At 37.1% G+C, this 19,698-nt stretch overlaps 1 protein-coding gene across 1 annotated transcript in view; it reads right to left on the bottom strand.

The window, feature by feature from the left end:
* Nucleotides 1–7,748: 7,748 nt before the first annotated feature.
* LOC124594484 (sphingomyelin phosphodiesterase-like) overlaps nucleotides 7,749–19,698 on the bottom strand; it is a 148,684-nt gene continuing 136,734 nt past the window's right edge. Inside the window, exons 10-11 of the mRNA XM_047132860.1 lie at nucleotides 13,224–13,414; nucleotides 7,749–8,196 (exon numbers count right to left, since the gene is read on the bottom strand). Of these exons, the coding sequence (XP_046988816.1) occupies nucleotides 8,034–8,196; nucleotides 13,224–13,414 (354 nt within the window). The 3' untranslated portion in view covers nucleotides 7,749–8,033. The remainder of the gene's footprint in view (nucleotides 8,197–13,223; nucleotides 13,415–19,698) is intronic.

The raw sequence follows: 19,698 nt of genomic DNA, 5'->3' as shown, positions 1-19,698 counted from the left end.
TAAACATCCAGTGAAATACCACATTTTGAATAGGGAGGAGTTGATTAGTAAACTTTCTGAGTTGTCATTCGTGGAGGGACTTCTCTAGTTTCCTTTGGCATAAAGAATATGTATTCCAGTACACCTACAAAGTTTCCACTTCTGCCTTCAATAGTCAACTATTTTTCATAATGATGGTAAAGAAGGTTATGTTAAATCTCAAAAATTTTATTTGCATTTCACATTGGAAGCAAGTAGCTCACAGAATTTCTGTGATTCACAGTTTACATGCAACACAGGTTGGCACTTAATTATTTGATCTCCAGTAACTATTTTTACTTTCCTGATACTTCACTGTGACTCTCATCTCTGGTGAGACGTTCTGCATGTGAAAAATGATTTGACAGTGATTCAAGTTCTTTGTCACATGATAGGTTCCATCATGATAATTCTGAGTAAACTGTTTTACACCTTAGAGATAGGGTTATGCCATCTGTTGTAGTAAAGCATTGTAGTATTTTTTAGATAAAAAATCAGTCTTTTTGTTGATGTCTGTGTAGTGCCAGATGAAAAAAGCACTTCAGACATTGGAGTTGGGACAGCAGTGGGCCCTAGCAAGCCTAGATTTACTTCTGGAGGAGGCTGAGCAGATACTGTAACACACACAAAACATTAGACATTTTATTAAATTTTGAAAATACTTAACTCTGAACAATCCATGTCCACAGGAATATCTATGTACATGTTACTGTTGCTGAACTCTATAGCTTATATTTTGGTACAATACAGAATGATGGTTCCATCTCAATGTACAATTAACTATAGCCTTTGATGCATATTTTGGGCTTCTAATACAATTCATACTGCTGGATCTGAAGTAAGAAGATCCTGTCATCACTGGTAATAATTAAAGAGTAGAGCTGAGTGTCACTGTGCTCTGACATAAGTACTCTTCCAGCAGTGGAGGTGTATGGAACCTCTTGAGGGTGCATCTATGTCAACGTCTGTCATTCATTACTGTGACAGAAGTGACTGTCCTTGGTTCATTCATGAGGTACCAACTTTGACATGGGACCTCATTCTTCAGACGACATAACAGATTAAAGTACTTTACTTGAAGAGGAATCTGCCAGGAAGTTTCATACTTTATCTGAGTTAGCCATAATTTAGTGCATACTTTATACATGGCTACAGAAATATCTATATTTTTGACAATTCTTTTACTAAATTCAACTTTTATGTGCCACAAGGCAGCCTCATTACATTCATTAGTTTATGTAGCAAATTCATAAGTCATATCTTAGAAGAGTTTCATTCCCCAAATCTTTCTAGTGTGGAATAACAAATCTTGTTGGTGAAAGGAAGGAAGGTAAAGATTTTACATCACATCGATGACATTGTTATTACAAACAGAGAAAAAGTATGAAGTTATCTGTTAAAGCAAATTGAACTGTGACCAAGATTGCAATTTATACAGGACTTGTGCCTTAAATGTATCTGTTGAGTGTGTCTGCCATGTAGTATCACATTTGTGTTCTGCAATAATGAAAGGAGGAGAGGGTGAAACCTCACTCAAGTAAGCAGCACACAACCCAGTTCTTTTTATTCACAGAGAGGAGACATTGTGGATAAGTTTGGTGATCAGGAACTGTACCACAACCTCTCCTCTCCTAGCCAGCCAAATACTAGTGATGAAAATTTCTTCCACTGCCAGAAGTCATATCAGCTGCTCACAAGCTAAGCTCCACCACATGAGTGGATTAGTGATCTTGGCTACCCAGCTAGTAAGGTGAGGTACCTGACTGGTTAATTCCTTGTGTAATTCGCACATTCTGTTATGGAAAAGTTTACTGTCTGTAAAGTGTGTATGTAATATGCAGGATGCTACAGCATCTTTTTGAAATTCTATGTTTCTTTGACGATGAGTTCAATAAGCTAGTGGCAGCTATTACACATGTGACATGCAATGCATAAGATGACCATTTTATTTACACTGGTTTCCACAGCTGGTAACAAGTTGTTAAAGGTTAAAAACCAGGATTCCACTTGGGCTAGTTTAAACTTAAACAGTGCATAAGAAATTTCAGGTAATAATGTCAGGGTATATGTCATCACAATTGTTTGAGAAATGTATCCTCAAACAAAAATGGAAATGAGCATATGGCATTGTTGGCCAGGAGGCCCCATTCGGGGAAGTTCGGCCGCCAGGTACAAGACTTAATGCAATCAACGCCATACTGGGCAATTACGTGTCAGTGATAAGGATGAATTGATGATGAGGACAACACAATGCCTAGTCCATGAGCGGAGAAAATCTCCAACCCGGCCAGGAATTGAACCCAGGCGCATTGCACAGGAGGCAAGCACGTTGCCACCCAGCTAAACAGGCAGACATCCTCAAACAATTACTCATGTACTGAAACTAAAGCTGACCAGTTACATGTGATGACAAGAATTTTCAAGCTGTATTTCTTTACAAATAGCAAATAGTGCCATTAAATGCTACATATTGGAATGTAAATGAGCTCAGCTGTTGTACATGTACAGAAAATTCACTTTGGTCTGAAACCCCAGACTGTGGCTCAAATCCATGTCCTTGCCTTTCATGAACAATATTCTCATTGACTGAACTATGCTGCCTGGTGAGCTTCACTGCACATCCTCAGAGCATTAATGCAGTAATACTTCTTTTCCATCTCTCCAAACTCCACAGAAGTTTTCCTGAAAACTGCAATAAAATGCCTACAATGTGATTATGGACAAGTGCTTTTTATTCAATTAAAACTTCATGTCCAAAGGATAAAGTAACCTGAACAATACTTAAAAATTATCGGGAAATGAAAGCAGGCGCAGTATGTTACCTCACTGACTTGTTTGTCTCAAAAACTTGCAATTTCATAAAGTATAAGAGTTATTGCAACTACTGTTTAAGAAATTTTAAACTGAATCATGCTGTTTAAATTCTCATTTACATGTACATCTAAAATTTTTAAAGCTTTTGCTTCATTAATAGAACAGATGGGAAAGTAGTGAGAGACAGTATATAACATGATGCTATAGCCAATAGCATCATTTCATCAATCTCATTTATGAGTGTGCTTTGAAACTTCAGTGGCAATTTTCACTGAAGTGCATTGTGTTAATGGTTGTATTGTTCTTGCAATGACACAAACAAGCTACAGCTATTCCGTTATATGTGTATGATTTCTCAAAAAGTCATAAGCAGACATCTTGTTTCATGTGGTGCCTCCCACACCACTGCCAATTGCTAGGCAAGAGCAACTAAAGTTGATGTTGTGACATTAGAACTGTACAACAGGTATCCAGCAAAGTAGCCTTGTCTATTATCACATTCACTGTGGGCTTAAGTATGAACTATATGACCTCATTCCCTTAGTACAGTTTTCAACAAGGGTTATGGGTACCAGCAGCACTGCTATTGATAACATTTTCATAGATACTACCACACTATAAGATCATCGTATAAATCCAATATTTAATAATCTTTCAAATCATGATGCATATTTGCATAGACAAGCGTAGGGTAGGCAGTCTCTTTAGAAATCCTGTTGCATCTTGTAAGTGTTCTGACAATAAAACACAGTCTTTGGTTTTCCTTCCTTACAGTATAACTTATGTGATTGTTCCAAGTTTTTTGTAATTGTAATTTGTAGTTATTTAATTCAGTTGACAGCCTTTAGATTTGTGTGACTTATAATGTAACCAAAATTTAACAGACGGGTACTTATTTGGATGATCTCACACCTTTCATTATTTAGGGCGAATTAGCTCTTTTCTCACCATACAAATATCTTGTCTAAATCATTTTGCAATTGGGGTTGATCATCTAAAGACTTCACAAGATGTTAAATGACAAAATCATCTGCAAACAATCTAAAAGGGCTGCTCAGATCGGCTCCCAGATCCTTTATATAGATCAGGAAAAGCAGAAGGCCTTTATTACTTCCCTGGAGAATGCCAGATATCATTTCTGTTTTACTCGATGACTTTCCATCACTTACCATGAACTGTGACCTATCTGACAGGCAATCACGGATCCAGCTGCACAGCTAATACTCCATAATTTGATTAGAAGTCACTTGTGAGAAATAGTGTCAAAAGCCTTCTGACAATCTAAAAATATGTATTCAATTTGAGATCCCTTATATATAGCATTCATTACTTCCTGTGAATAAAGAGCTAACTGTGATTGACAAAAATGAAATTTTCTGAATCTCTATTGATTGTTTGCCAATAGATCACTTCATTGAGGTAATTCCTAATGTTCAAACATGGTATATGTTCCAAAAGCCCATTGCAAATTGACAGAAGTGATATGCGTCTGTAATTCAGTGGATAACTCCTATTTTCGTTCTTGAATACTGGGGTGAACTATGTAACATTTCAGTCTTCAGGGATTGATCTTTATTTGAGAAAGTGGCTGTATATCATTAATAAATATGGAGATATTGTATCAGAACAATCTGAAAGGAATCTAAGTAGTATACAATTTGGACTGGAGTCCTTGCTTTTATTAAGTGATTTAAGCTGCTTCTCTATACTGTAGGTACTTACTTCCAAGTTACTCATATTAGCAGTTGTTCTTGATTCGAATTTTGGAATATTTACTTTGTCTTCTTTGGCAAAGGAATTTCAGAAAAGCTTGTTTAATAACCGTGCTTTAGTTGGCACTGTCATCAATAACATTTCCATTGTTATCAAGCATCAAAGGTATTGATTATGTCTTGTCGTTACATACTTTACATATGAGCAGAACGTCTTTAGTTTTCTGCCAGATTTTGAGGCAGAGTTTTATTTTAGAAATTATTAAAAGCTTCTCACTTTGAAGTCCTCACTAAATTTTGAGCTTCAGTAAGACGTTGCCAATCTTGGAGATTTTTCATTCTTTTAATTGTGACACGCTTTGTTCAGTGCTTCTGCAACAGTATTCTGACCTGTTTTGTGTACTGTGGAGGATCAGTATCATATCTTACCAATTTACTTGGTATATATCTCTCAGCTGTCAGTGTACTATTTTTCTGAATTTAAATCATTTCAAGTCTACACCTACATAGTCAGACTGGAAGGAATGTTGACTGCCACTTAGGAAGACATCACGTTAATTATTAACTGCTTTTTTTAAACAGATATATTTTGCATTTATTTTTGGTAGGTTTGGATGTTACAGTATTCATTTTTGATAAACAACCTTGTGCTCACTAATCCTTGTATCCGTCATGATGGTCCATGAAATCCTGAGTGTTAAAAAGATGCACGGCTAGCATCTGATGTGATAAGATCAATATATAATGTGTGCACATTGCTCTTCCACTCATCTGACATCTATTAAAAGTCCATGTGCCATTATCACAAAACTAACATTCCGATGAAAGTGCATTCACAATTATATCACGTGAACAGTTTCATGGGATTCCATCATTTTACAGGCATGCATCCAGGATATTTTTAATTCTAGTTCCAATATCTTGGCTGATAACGTTTCTACCATTCTTACAGTGAGTCATTTGCAAGTTTTTAAATAACTCTACACACTGTGGAGTAAACATGCACCATTAATAAGAAGAGCTCAGTGACAGATAAAGCTTTATGCATTTACAGGTAAAACAAAGCAAGCACAGAGTCGGTGAATTATGAAATACATTTTTTATTATTATGGATGCCATATGTTGGAATGCCAGGCAGTGAAGTCTTGGACAATGTTTTCTTTGACTTTTCAGAAGTAAAATTAGGCATTTCCATGATTCGTCAAGTAGGAAACCCTTGTCTCATTTGAACAGGTTACTTTCCCATAATCCATGGAATGGCTAGAGGAAATACAACATTCAGCCACTGCAGATTTATTAGATTATAGAAGGCAGATGTATCACTGGTGTTCAATGTAACATTGTTGAACAATGCATATTGTTTGTTCTACATACCTTTTACCACAGTTACATGGAATTTCATATATACACAACTTTCATAAAAGCAAATCATTCTTCACAGACCCTAGAAGAGCTGCCATTTTGGCTGGTGGAAAGATCACATCTGCTTTATGCTTCTTCATTTTTCTTGCAATTTTTGAAGAGACATTTCCCACATACAATAGAAAGGACTCACATCTCTTTCTTCCTGTTCATCTTTTGGTTGGCCTGGCTCTCTTAATTTGTAATTTTGTATGTCAAGTCTTATGTAATATTTCTTAAGTGTATCAGATCATTTTGTAGGTTGTCAGTATCAGACACTACATGAGTCCTGTGTACTAAAATTTTAAGTACACTCATAACTTGAGAAAGATGGTGGCAGCTAAATGCCTGCAAGTATAAACTAGTACGAGTGGACGTATAGTAAATGGTATGTCCTAAAAATCTGTCTTCCTTAAGCAAACTAATACATCTAGAAATGGTACATGGCCATTCATTTCCCATACAACTATAAAATTGATATTTTCAAGAATGGCATTTAGATATCCAAGGAACTCGATCAATTTGTCCTCACTATGGGCTGAAACTATGAATGTATCATCGACGTTTGTCCAGAATTCTGTTGATTTTCAGACTGCAGAGTTGAGTGTTTTTTCTTCAGAATTTTCCATAAATAAATTAGCTAGCATGGGCTAGAAAGGACTACCCATGGCAACACCATCATTCTGTTCAAAATGTTTATTGTCAAATAAAAATTAAGTAGAGGTTAGAGCATGTTTAACTAACACCATTACGTCTTCTTCAAACTTGCTGATAATCAATGGTGGCTAACAATAGGTGCTATGGCGAACAATGAAAACATGTCAGATCTGACCAATAAATCAGAGTTGTTACATTTCAAAGTTTTTAATCTAATAACAAAATCAGCTGAGCTACAGATATAATGTTCACATTTACCTACAAAGGTCTCAATAAACAGGCTAAATGTTGGGCCACCCAATAAGTAGCTACATCTACATTGGTCACTCTTGCCCCAAATGCCAATGCTTTTAGTATCTGCCACAATTGTGGTTAAGTCTTCATCTTCTGAAATATCAGCAAAAATATTGAAACTAGAATTAAAAATATCTTGAATGCACACCTGAAAAATGATGGAATATTTGCTGAAAAACTTCAATAAACACATCACATACCTCTTCTGGGAGTAGATGGCTCTGTGTGTCTCCACAGTAATGCTTAATTCAGACTAGTGGTTTATTAACTTTTGTATTCATTATTCTGATGGAATGTGACTTGAAAGACAGTTAGGCTCACAGTAACTAAATACTGAGTTCCTGTTAATGAACTAATTATGACTGTGTTGGGAGTGAATTCAATGGACTTTAAAGTAGTGTATATACAAGTGAACTGTTTAATGACAACATGAATGGACTGTGTAAACATGTTACCACTGAGTGTTATTGCTGTTTATAACATTGAAAAGTAAAGTTGCTTTACTTGGTTGTTTAATGACATTATTTTGGATGCATATTAGCAGGGCAGTTATTGCTAAACCTACCAGAGGAATTATACCTAAAGAAGTATCAGTTGATAGAGACTGGTCATCTCACTGTATGAAAATATCTATGTTGAATGAATCTGAAATATTGAAAAATTTAACCCAAGCATGTTGTGTTCATCACTGAACTGCATTACTACAAACAAAAATCAGTTTCAGATAATGAGACTTCAATTCTGCACATACCATTGTGGAACTTCAAGCAGTAACCAAGTAAGTAACCTTATAACTGTTTCAGAAAAACATTCATTTTTATTTAGTTCCTGTAAATGAAAGCTGACACATGCTTAATAATTTTTGACTGAGGTTGAGCAAGGCCCGTAGTTTTGTTACATATACAGAAACATATTTTTCAAATAAAACTTTGTTTTATTCATAATTTTTGTAGTTACTGACTCACTGCTTCCTTGCACAGAATGGCTACAAAATCTATGTCACATTAAAATAAATGAATGCTCTGCAGAGGTTTTAAAACATTACTGATTTTTCAGCTTTTTACATGAGTACTTCACTAATTTCACCTGTAACGTGTTGGTTACAAGGTAGTTTCATCTTTGTGGCTTTCATTTAAATTACTTATTTGGAACTTCTGCTTTTACAGGCATATTTGCTGTTAATTCATCACATTTAGTAGTGTCTCTGAAATAGGATGTAACAATAGTACATAGTTGACTCCTCTCACAGTCTGCATCACACCCTGATTCTAAGCTTGGATCTCCCTCTTTCACAGAATATCTGAAACAAATTTGATTAATTCAGAACTATTTTTAAAAATATGCATTTTAGATACACGATATGAAGATAATATCAGAATTGATTGGAAAAGCCAGTTTACTGACTGATCCAAACTATAGTTTAAAAATGAATTTTAAACTATTTGTGTGGTACAATCACAGTATTGTTGCTGACTAACTTTAAAAACAAAGTAAAGGTGATTATAGATCAATAACTTGTTCAGTGAAATACACTGATACCTACTTGAGGAATAACTGTGTTATCTTATTTTTTCAAGAAATCTGGAAATGACAAACACAACACTATTGTGCCACTTTTTTTTAAAAAGATACATTTTTTGTAGAATTGAACAGTAATCTCATTAAAAAAGATTATCTCAATCTCTCAGAAACACACAATTATTCTGAGGGAATGAACTAAACTGGAACCTAGTAACACAAATGATGGGATGATTAACTTTTAGGCTGTTACGTCAAAGCCCACAAAGAATGAAAGAATTCAGAGGAGGCATATAGACATTTACCATTTTAACTGTTTGTATCTGAGATCACATATTTTCAGTTAACTTCGTTTTTCATACTTACACATTTTTTTTAAAAATTTTTTATTGTAAAACTGTTGTGTGTAAAACATGCTCTCTACAGCAATAAAAAATTACAAGAGGAAATTGTGATTTATAGCAAATATTAACTATGAAATTGGTATGAGAACCATATAAGTGTACAAAAGATAACATTATAAGTTTAATAGTTGCTAAGGAATGAGCACAGTTTAGTGCAAATTGACTTCATAAGGCTTTCTTTGTTAAATTGTTGAAATGACATGTGATTGGAAGAATAAAATTGCAGTGCAATTAATGTAAGAATGGCACAACTGCAGACAACGCTCTGTAGCTGTTGTTGGAAATGACTCTCCATACTTGTCAAATATTGAGTTTACTTCTGTAAGTCTACTCTGACCAAAAGCCATACGACAACCATTTATGTCAACAAGGTATAAAATTAGACCTCCAAATGCGAGTGACACAATGCAGATTATGATGAAGACAGTGTACTCAAGTCTGCTAATTGAGCATTTGGGGCAGGGGTCTGAATTTTAGTGCACGATTGATGAATCCAGGGAAGACATTTTGGAAGGGTTAGGAAGACATTTACAACAACAAATGTGCTCTTTTATGAGATGTGTACCATAAAGGGACAACATTTTTACATTCAGTAAATGATATAAGTTCACATGAGTGATTTTGAAAATTGTATCTAAATTAAATTATATTTGTGCTGTCTCGCAAATTAGCAAGCATTCTTTACAGGAGAGAAAGTGAAAAGTTTTATATATATTAATTGCTGATATCTGTGTTTTCTTCCAAGTATAGTTGGCATTTTTCAGCTTGTGAAGGTAGCTCAACACTGTATTCTTAGCAGATAACAAACCCTGAATGCTGACTGTGGCCCATTTCTTAGAAGATGGCTTTGTAAGAATGCAAGATGGTTGCAGAACTGGGGAACTAAATAATGCTTCTTATGCTCCATTAAGATTATTCTGTCCAGTGACTGGAATGAATGATTGTGAGTTAAGTAAATGCTGTAGAATGCTAAGTACACTTTCAGAAAATATCTGATACTGGCTGCTAAATATGATGTTCATTGGGAATAGGATGTTACCCAAGTGTGGCTTGTGGTTTTCATACTGGGGAAGGTGCGACATTTATTGATCAGAACCAAACTAGATCTTAAGTTACGCTTCACATCAGTCTGTCTCCGCAACCAAGATTTCAGAGAGAGAGAGAGAGAGAAGGAGGGAGGGAGGCCAATATCACACTCTATCCAAAATTTTGCATACTGTATTTTCTTTCTGTTTTATAATCAACTGCTAAATATCACCAAAAGCTAAGTGCAAGATAAGATCTACAGCTGTGCCACAGCAGCTAGAGACAAGGCCCATGTGTGTGGGAGTTGTGATTGTGTGAATGTATGTGTGTTTTCTATTTCTGAAGGAGGACTTATTAATCTGAAAGCTCAAATGTTTAAAAATCCTTTCATTATGCCTGTTTGCATTTCAGCACCTCCTCTAACTGGTGAATAGTGATCTAACTTTTTCATGACATTGTTGTTTGTGTGGAGTTTTCAGGTAGTAAAGTGTGTGCTAATATTGACTTACCTTTGAACTGAAATTGCATGCTACTTGGAGTTATAAATATATGAGGAACCAGTAAGAGAAAAGAACTGCCATATTTAATAGACTACAAGATGCACCTTAATTTTTAAGCACTTTTTAAAAAAATAACATTTTTATTATTAGATTGCAAAGCTGTGCTAAAAAAATCTTAGTTTATAAAACTGAACTGACCTTTAAAATCCCTGAAAATCGTCATCTGAACATTCTTCTTCTTCTTCTTCTTCTTCCTCTTCATCATCATTGTTGTCCTTTTCACATATAAGATGGTCTCCACTGCCATCAAGAGCATTGCAAATGCTGCACTTATTGAAAGATTTAACAATAAATTCTTCTCTCAGTCTAGACCATAACTGTTTTATCCACTGACACACTTGTTTGATTGTAGATTATTTTAAAACTCCCTTCGGTGTGAATTCGTGTTGGGTATCATCCATCATCCATTTGTTCCATTCCTCTCTCACATACATTTTAAATGGTTTATTTATTGAACCATCAAGAGGTTGCAATTGTGAAGTAAGTCCTTTTGGAATAACAACAAGCTCTGTGTTTCCCTTTCTCAATTTCTCTTTCACAAAATTTTTCAAATGACTACTAAACTGATCTAGCACAACTCCTTTTCAACCAAGCACCTTCCCTTCTCCCCCACACTCTGTTAATCCATAATTTGATACAAACCTTATCCATGCAACCTTGTCAGGTATGTGAACAACAACACCTGGCAATACTTCAGAAAGTTTTTGGCATTTTTGAGCTTGAAAAATGATCATTGGAGTACACTTTGTACCAGCAGAACATGGAAGGACAACAACGTAATGCATTTTTTTCATTTGCACTTGCTTTTGTAGTTACAGTTTCATTACTTTTCATGGCAACAGTTCTGTTAATCAGTGCATTAAATGTCAGAAGAGTTTGTCCATATTCACTATTTGGATTAGTTCCACCCTGGTTTTCTTTTGATGTTGAATAATAAAGTGATAGAAAGATAGTATTTTCTCTTTATACTCTTGTGGCATTTCCTGAGATGAGATGTTTTGGTTCATGAACTTGTAGCACCAGTCAAGCCTGTAGCACCAGTCAACTCCACCTTTAAATTCTGGTAAATTCCACTGTATCACTAGCTTATGAGGGGATAATTGAATCATTTTTGTTTCAATTCCAACACAATTTTGATGGTGTCCTTGAATCAATTTCAATATGTCATCTTCTAGTTTTAGCCATTTTGCAGTCAGTCTTCTATTTCCACCTTTAGTCTTCCTCATTTTTTTCAGTTCTTCTTTACTAGTCCGCCAATTGTGAATCATTTTTTCTGTGGTTGAGGGCCGAAATACTGCTTAGCTGCTCTGTTCCATGTTCTTCTGCATATGCTATTATTTTCAGGGTGGGAGGGAGATAGTGTTAGCAAGCTTATGAATCCCCGCAACTCATGTTTGACACATCAGTGCAGTGCTACTACTATCAGTGCAGTGCTACTGCTAGTTGAGTCCAATGTTGCCAGATAGAGATAGGTTTCCTGTGGCATTAAATATGTGCCCATTTTTAAGGTGGTAGGAATTTTAAATCAAATGCTGGTTATTTTTATATTGATTTTGTGTATAAGTTGCACCTGAATTTTAGAGACAAGTTTTCAAAAATAAAAGTGGGTCTTATAATCCATAAAATAAGGTACCAGGCTGCAGCTGGAAGACTGCTCATGTTGTAAGTTTGCCTTACCTGATAAGAACACAGCATCCAAAAGCCAAAAAACATTGATCGAATCATAGTCTGGCACACACATTAAATATGTTAAGGGGCTCAATATCAATGTGTATTTCATTAGAAACCTAAAGCTTTAATACTGAATGTATACCTTCATAATGTTTGAAATATAGGACAACTGTAAATGATTCATTCATTTTCAAAGCTCTATATTTTCTGAAGTATTACATGTGCAACTCTAATAGGTACATAAATAGAACTGTTAACTCACCAAGTTTACATTCTGTACTCAACAAATGTTCTATGAGTGTCCAGCTCGTCACATGATGAACATTCAAGTGACAGTTAAGTTCATTCCATACCTTATATAGCAACATCCTATCTGCAGTCATCACAGCAGTGTTCCTGAGTTGTCCCATTGATCTTGGCAGAGGAGGTATGTAAACATGTTTCTCAATGTATCTCCAAAGGAAAAAAGGCATTAGGTCAGATGACCTTGGAGCCGCTACCATGTCCAATCCAGTAATGTGGAAGTTCATCTTTTAGGAAGTAACAAACATTGATGCTCTGCTGAGGAGGTGCCCTGACTTGTTCTTTTTTTATAATTCTTTCTGAATACAAGCTGCACTGTTGTAACAGATAAACATCTTGCATGTTTCAATACACAAAAACTCTTTTCTTGCTTTGTTGTCAGATTGCCAAGAAACTGCACTTACAACACCAACAGGTGGGCAAAATGCAAACTCGTCAGAGTTATGGTTCTAATCACTCATCAGTCATATTTGTACATGTAATACTTTGGTTAATGTAGAACTCTGAAAAGGAATGAATCATTTATAGAAGCCCTGTATATGAAAATTTATCACAAAAGAAATCAAATGCATTTATATCAATGAGAAATGCAGTGAAATAATCCAAGAAGAGAGAGACACATATCATGAACAATATTTTTTGCTAAGTAAGATACAGTAAAAAGAAAGCAAAATAAAGAACCTTTCATAAAATTAGAAAATGTCATAAATATACCTCATAGGATGCATTTATAACAATATATAGTATAGTTAGACATCTAATTCCTTTCAGATTGCAGATTATGTCCATATATCTGGCCAACAAAAGAATCTGCACTAATTTAGGAAATGACATATTCAGCTTACCCATAGTATTGTTGTATGATCTCAGGAGTCTCGGCCATTCGATGGACTAATTTGTTCAATTCAGTCAAGTTCATAGACTCTACACCATAAGCTTCTTGGAAGGAGTAAAGTTTGTACCAGTTAGGTTCATTATCAGGATCAAGGTTGGCTTCAGTAAGATTAAACATCCAAGTAGTGTAATCCACAACAGCCTGTATTTGAAATAAAAAATTTTGCCACAGAGTGCATTCTTACCACTTTTGTTAAGGTTTTTAAAAGTATCAATGCTTTTGAGATTAGCTCCATTTCTTTTTAATTAATTTACAGTAAAATACAAACATGTAAAGGAAATACAAACATTATTGACTGCAAAAATAATAGCTTTTTCTTGTCATTGTTAAGAATGCAAAAAAACTTTAGCCATTTTCGATAGCTGAGCAGACAAAGAACAAAGAAGATAAAACTTTAAAAAATATTTATGTTAATTGGTATTATAATGATAAATGAAATGTGTATGCTTCCATTTTCAAAGTTATTAAATGGTTACAAAAATATGCTGTCATTTTTGCTCTCTGTATTTCTCTTTTTTCCTAGAATAAGTTTGTGAAGGAAAGGATTGAAGCTCTCTCTCTCTCTCTCTCTCTCTCTCTCTCTCTCTCTCTCTCTCTCTCTCTCTCTCTCTCTCTCTCTCTCACACACACACACACACACACACACACACACACACACATACACACATACACACACAGTTTGTATTCTATAAATGTGACGAAGAGTTTGATGAGACAGTTTTTTCTGATGAATTTTGGTTAGTGAACGCCCTGATAATGCAGGGAGGCTGTGTAAGAAACACACTATGCATTGCAGAGATCATAACTCTCAAAATTTTGAGAGCCTGATTGCCAGTATGCATCAAAAATATAATTCTTCCTCCAAATTATATTTTATGTAATGATTATGAGGGTAAATGGTTCTATTTAGAAGAATAGTAACCATATTTCTTCCTACCCATCTTTTAGATAATTGCACAGAAAAGGGGAATGAGCAGGGAGGGAAGTGAGAAACAGTTCTGGTACACCATGTATCTGACCCAAGTTGTGGGGTACAGATGTAAATTTTTGATGGAATTTCTCAGCAAAACAAACATTTTGGCAAAGTCTCTTGAATCCTTGTTGTCGTATATGGCAGCTTTTATACGAATGGATAGGAAACCAAAGAAAAATTTGGAGGAGTAATTATAGTTCAGGAAGATAAGATAAAATTTTTTAGGTAATTTGCCAATGACATTGTAATTCTGTTAGAGACAGCAAAGGACTTGGACAAGCTGTTGAATGGAATAGACAATGTTTTGAAAAGAGGACATAAAACTAATATTAACAAAAGCAAAACAAGGGTGATGGAATGAGACAATGCCAAGGGCATGAGATTAGGAAGTGAGATACTGAAAGTAGTAGATGAGTTCTTTTATTTGGGGAGTAACATAACAGATGATGACTGAAATAAAGAAAATAAAATCTAGACTGGTAACGATTTAAGTATTAGGAAGTCCTTTCTGAAGGTATATGTATGGAGTGCAGCCTTGTGCAAAAGTGAAACATGGATGATAAACAGTTCAGACTAGAAAAGAATAAAACATTTTGAAATGTGCTGCTACAGAAGAATGATGAAAATTAATGGGCAGATCACATAACTAATGAGGAGATACTGAATAGAATTGGGAAGAAAAAATATATGTGGCATAACGTGACTAAAAGAAGGGATTGGTTGATGGGACACATTCTGAGATATCAGTGGAAGCGGTACTGGAGGGAAGCATGGGGGGTAAAAGTTGTAGCGCAATACTAAGAGGTGAATACAGTAAGCAGGTTCTACATGATGTAGGTTGCAGCAGTTATTTGAATATGGAGAGGCTTGCACAGGATGGAGCAGCACGGAGAGCTGCATCAAATCAGTCTTTGGACCAAAGACCACAACAATACATATATTTAAATTTGACATTACGTACATATTGTATTATATTCTATTTGTATTTCTAAATTGATTTATTTATTCTTGTATCAGAAACATACTTATTATACACAGTTATGACTTACTACTTTTGCCCAAAACTTGGCCACTTCCAATGCATTTTCTGTTCCTTAAGGATTTCCTCTTCTTTTCAGGAGACTGGACATAGTTGGCATTGAAGTAAATGATGAAAAGTCTGTTCTCTTTCCACAGTCACATTGTATATCATCTTGATCAGTATAGCCCCATCTTGCCAAATTAACCTTTGATCTGGCAACTCCAGTCTCAGTCTATTCAGAGACTTCCTAGTCATCCATTTCTCATCATAGCCAGGTGTCTTCTTCTCTGGAACTCTTTTTCCAGCTGGGGGAAGGTAGGTCATAGTCCTCCATAGTTGCAATCTTGCTTTTTCAGCTGTGGTTCTAAATGCAGTCAATGTTTTAAGGAAATTCCTCCTCGACTTCAGTCATTGTGGATGTGGATCTGGCCATACAGAGCAAGCACTCTCTCTTGCTCCACTTTTTCTCTTTCCTCATTCACAGCTATTTATCTTTGAACAGGAAATGGTTCTGTTCCTGCACAGTGGTAAAACCATGTGACTGGTGTGGATTTCAGACAACCTTGTTTGATTCTGCATGTGTCATTTATAACCATGTCTATCTGTTTGGCCTTTGTTGAATTATACCAAACAAGATACGCATACTCTGCTGCAGCATAGCATAATGCCATTGCAGAGGTTCATAGAGTTTCTGGTTGAGAACCTCCTGTGGTCTGGTCAGTTTCTGTAGAAGATTGTTCCTGGCGGAAATTTTTGACTTTCAGTTCATGCAGTGCTTTTTGAAGGCAATAGATCTATCAGGTGTCACTCCTAAATATTTTGGGGTTTCACAGTGTTCAACACCTGACCATACTATCTGTAATTTGTGACTAGCTTCCCTGTTTCTCAAATGAAAAGATTATGCTGACTTGTGATTTGTACAGTAACAAGCAGTCAGGCGTATCCTGGTATATGTCAGAGAATGACAGGTAATCCTTTCACACCAGAAACATCCACATCTAGAGTGATGTGCAACTGCTACACCATGAACCACAAGGTATTGGTGAACGTTGATCCTTTCCCTTCTAAGACTTTAGAATGGGTCCAACATGTAATGTATAATGTGCTTAATGGATAAGACTCAATAATAGTATTATTTTAAAAGTTACATTAACTATTGCTCATTCCTAATACATAAGGCATATAAGAGATGCTAGGGATAAAGACAAACCATTTGCACTATTGTATGGGGAGGAAATGGGAAAAGCTGCTGACTTTAAAAGAGTCTCTCACAAAAACAGACACACATACACAGTTTCATTTTCCCAGACAGATGTCTTGTCCTGACACTGTGACCTGAATGAGCTGGGGGACAGGGTAGGGGGGGAACGGGTTAAAGAATATGACTTACTGTGTGTTATTTGTGGTATAGATATAGTACTTAAACTGCAGCATCACAAAATAGAGTATTTCGAATTGTTGTACACATTTGCAATGTAAGTATCAGTTTTTGTTTGTAATGTTACACTGCATGTGATTAATGCCATTGAAACTGATATTTGAAATAGTTTCTTATGTGTCAGAGAGTAGCATTCCACCTATTTCAAGACTTATAACTTATATCTAACTTTCTATTCTAAATATCTATCCACTATACCTTTTGTTTTGTACAGTATGCACCACACATGCGAAAATTAATGTTCTCAAAACATTTTGACAGAAAGGAAATTTTGAATTTCCCACACACTCTTCAAAACTTTATTCTAAAGGAGACAGTATTAAAAATTATAATAAGTTCAAAATCAGGAAAGTATTGAATTTGGAGTTTGATTTACTACTATAATGTCATAATAAAGACGTAGTATTATTCTGAAAAGGAATTCATGGAAGATGATGTAGCAATTTGAACAAGGATTTATATACACTCCTGGAAATGGAAAAAAGAACACATTGACACCGGTGTGTCAGACCCACCATACTTGCTCCGGACACTGCGAGAGGGCTGTACAAGCAATGATCACACGCACGGCACAGCGGACACACCAGGAACCGCGGTGTTGGCCGTCGAATGGCGCTAGCTGCGCAGCATTTGTGCACCGCCGCCGTCAGTGTCAGCCAGTTTGCCGTGGCATACGGAGCTCCATCGCAGTCTTTAACACTGGTAGCATGCCGCGACAGCGTGGACGTGAACCGTATGTGCAGTTGACGGACTTTGAGCGAGGGCGTATAGTGGGCATGCGGGAGGCCGGGTGGACGTACCGCCGAATTGCTCAACACGTGGGGCGTGAGGTCTCCACAGTACATCGATGTTGTCGCCAGTGGTCGGCGGAAGGTGCACGTGCCCGTCGACCTGGGACCGGACCGCAGCGATGCACGGATGCACGTCAAGACCGTAGGATCCTACGCAGTGCCGTAGGGGACCGCACCGCCACTTCCCAGCAAATTAGGGACACTGTTGCTCCTGGGGTATCGGCGAGGACCATTCGCAACCGTCTCCATGAAGCTGGGCTACGGTCCCGCACGCCGTTAGGCCGTCTTCCGCTCACGCCCCAACATCGTGCAGCCCGCCTCCAGTGGTGTCGCGACAGGTGTGAATGGAGGGACGAATGGAGACGTGTCGTCTTCAGCGATGAGAGTCGCTTCTGCCTTGGTGCCAATGATGGTCGTATGCGTGTTTGGCGCCGTGCAGGTGAGCGCTACAATCAGGACTGCATACGACCGAGGCACACAGGGCCAACACCCGGCATCATGGTGTGGGGAGCGATCTCCTACACTGGCCGTACACCACTGGTGATCGTCGAGGGGACACTGAATAGTGCACGGTACATCCAAACCGTCATCGAACCCATCGTTCTACCATTCCTAGACCGGCAAGAGAACTTGCTGTTCCAACAGGACAATGCACGTCCGCATGTATCCCGTGCCACCCAACGTGCTCTAGAAGGTGTAAGTCAACTACCCTGGCCAGCAAGATCTCCAGATCTGTCCCCCATTGAGCATGTTTGGGACTGGATGAAGCGTTGTCTCACGCGGTCTGCACGTCCAGCACGAACGCTGGTCCAACTGAGGCGCCAGGTGGAAATGGCATGGCAAGCCGTTCCACAGGACTACATCCAGCATCTCTACGATCGTCTCCATGGGAGAATAGCAGCCTGCATTGCTGCGAAAGGTGGATATACACTGTACTAGTGCCGACATTGTGCATGCTCTGTTGCCTGTGTCTATGTGCCTGTGGTTCTGTCAGTGTGATCATGTGATGTATCTGACCCCAGGAATGTGTCAATAAAGTTTCCCCTTCCTGGGACAATGAATTCACGGTGTTCTTATTTCAATTTCCAGGAGTGTATTTAATATATACAGTGTGTCCCATTTATATTGATCACCCTAAATAACTGTTTGTCCAGACGCAAATTACAAAATGTTTCAAGCAAATGTTCTTTAGCCACCAAGGAGACATCAATCAGCATGATTTCCTTCATTGTAGCTTTGTTTTTTACAAAGATATGATGAACAGCGGTATGACTTTCTTAAATGGCATTCTGTATTTTTTATTCTGTAATTCATTTCCTCACCTGAAGACCTATTCAAAGGTGTATCTCATTGTACCATTCACTGAAACACAATGTTATAAATTACATAACACAACATTGATGTTGATGCTCCCAGCACTTAGTGCAGGTACTCGGGGTAATGGAACACAGCTGCATGCTGACGTTAGCAGAGGAAAAATGTAAACATAAGTATAATGCACACCCATCATTCCATCAACCATCATCAATTGAAGAACTGTGTGAGCAGAATGTACACCAACGAAGGGAAGGTAGAAATGCTACTCATCTATGGGGAATGTAAGCTAACAGAACAGTAATTGCAATACTGTTTCCTTATGTACGGGTACATTTAGTACAGTAGTTTAGTCCTTCCAAATACTGTTGTGTAGAGTAGGCATGCAGTAAAGCCTGTCCTTCCTACAAACTGCATTCACATAACGTTTCTTTTATTGTTGTTGTTGAAGGTAGGTGAAATGCTATGCAGGCAGCGCAACTGTACAGAGAGCAATATCCTGACACGAACCCACCTTCCCAATGAATGTTTTCTCATCTTGCGACACTTTAGGAGATGGATAGTTTCAACCTATGATAACGCAATCTTGTAGCACTCGCACAGACAAAGCTGCTGGAGCTACTGTTCTCGCTTCCAATGCTATGAATCCACATGTGAGCACATGACAGCTTGAACATGAGACTGGTATTCTTAAAACCAGTGTACATTGTATTCTTACACCTGACCGGTTCCATCCTTACCATGTACACCAACATCAAGAATTGGATGGGAATGATTTCCAGAATTGTGTACAGTTCTGTCAGTGGGCCCAGCAGCAAATCCTCACCAATGCGAACTTCTTCTCCAATGTTCTATTTACCGATTAATGTTCCTTCTTAAACAAAGGAC

The sequence above is a fragment of the Schistocerca americana genome, chromosome 2, assembly GCF_021461395.2.
Source record: "Schistocerca americana isolate TAMUIC-IGC-003095 chromosome 2, iqSchAmer2.1, whole genome shotgun sequence".
Taxonomy (NCBI): domain Eukaryota; kingdom Metazoa; phylum Arthropoda; class Insecta; order Orthoptera; family Acrididae; genus Schistocerca; species Schistocerca americana.
Note: the sequence above shows the minus strand (reverse complement) of the source record. Positions and strands in the feature narration are given on the sequence as shown.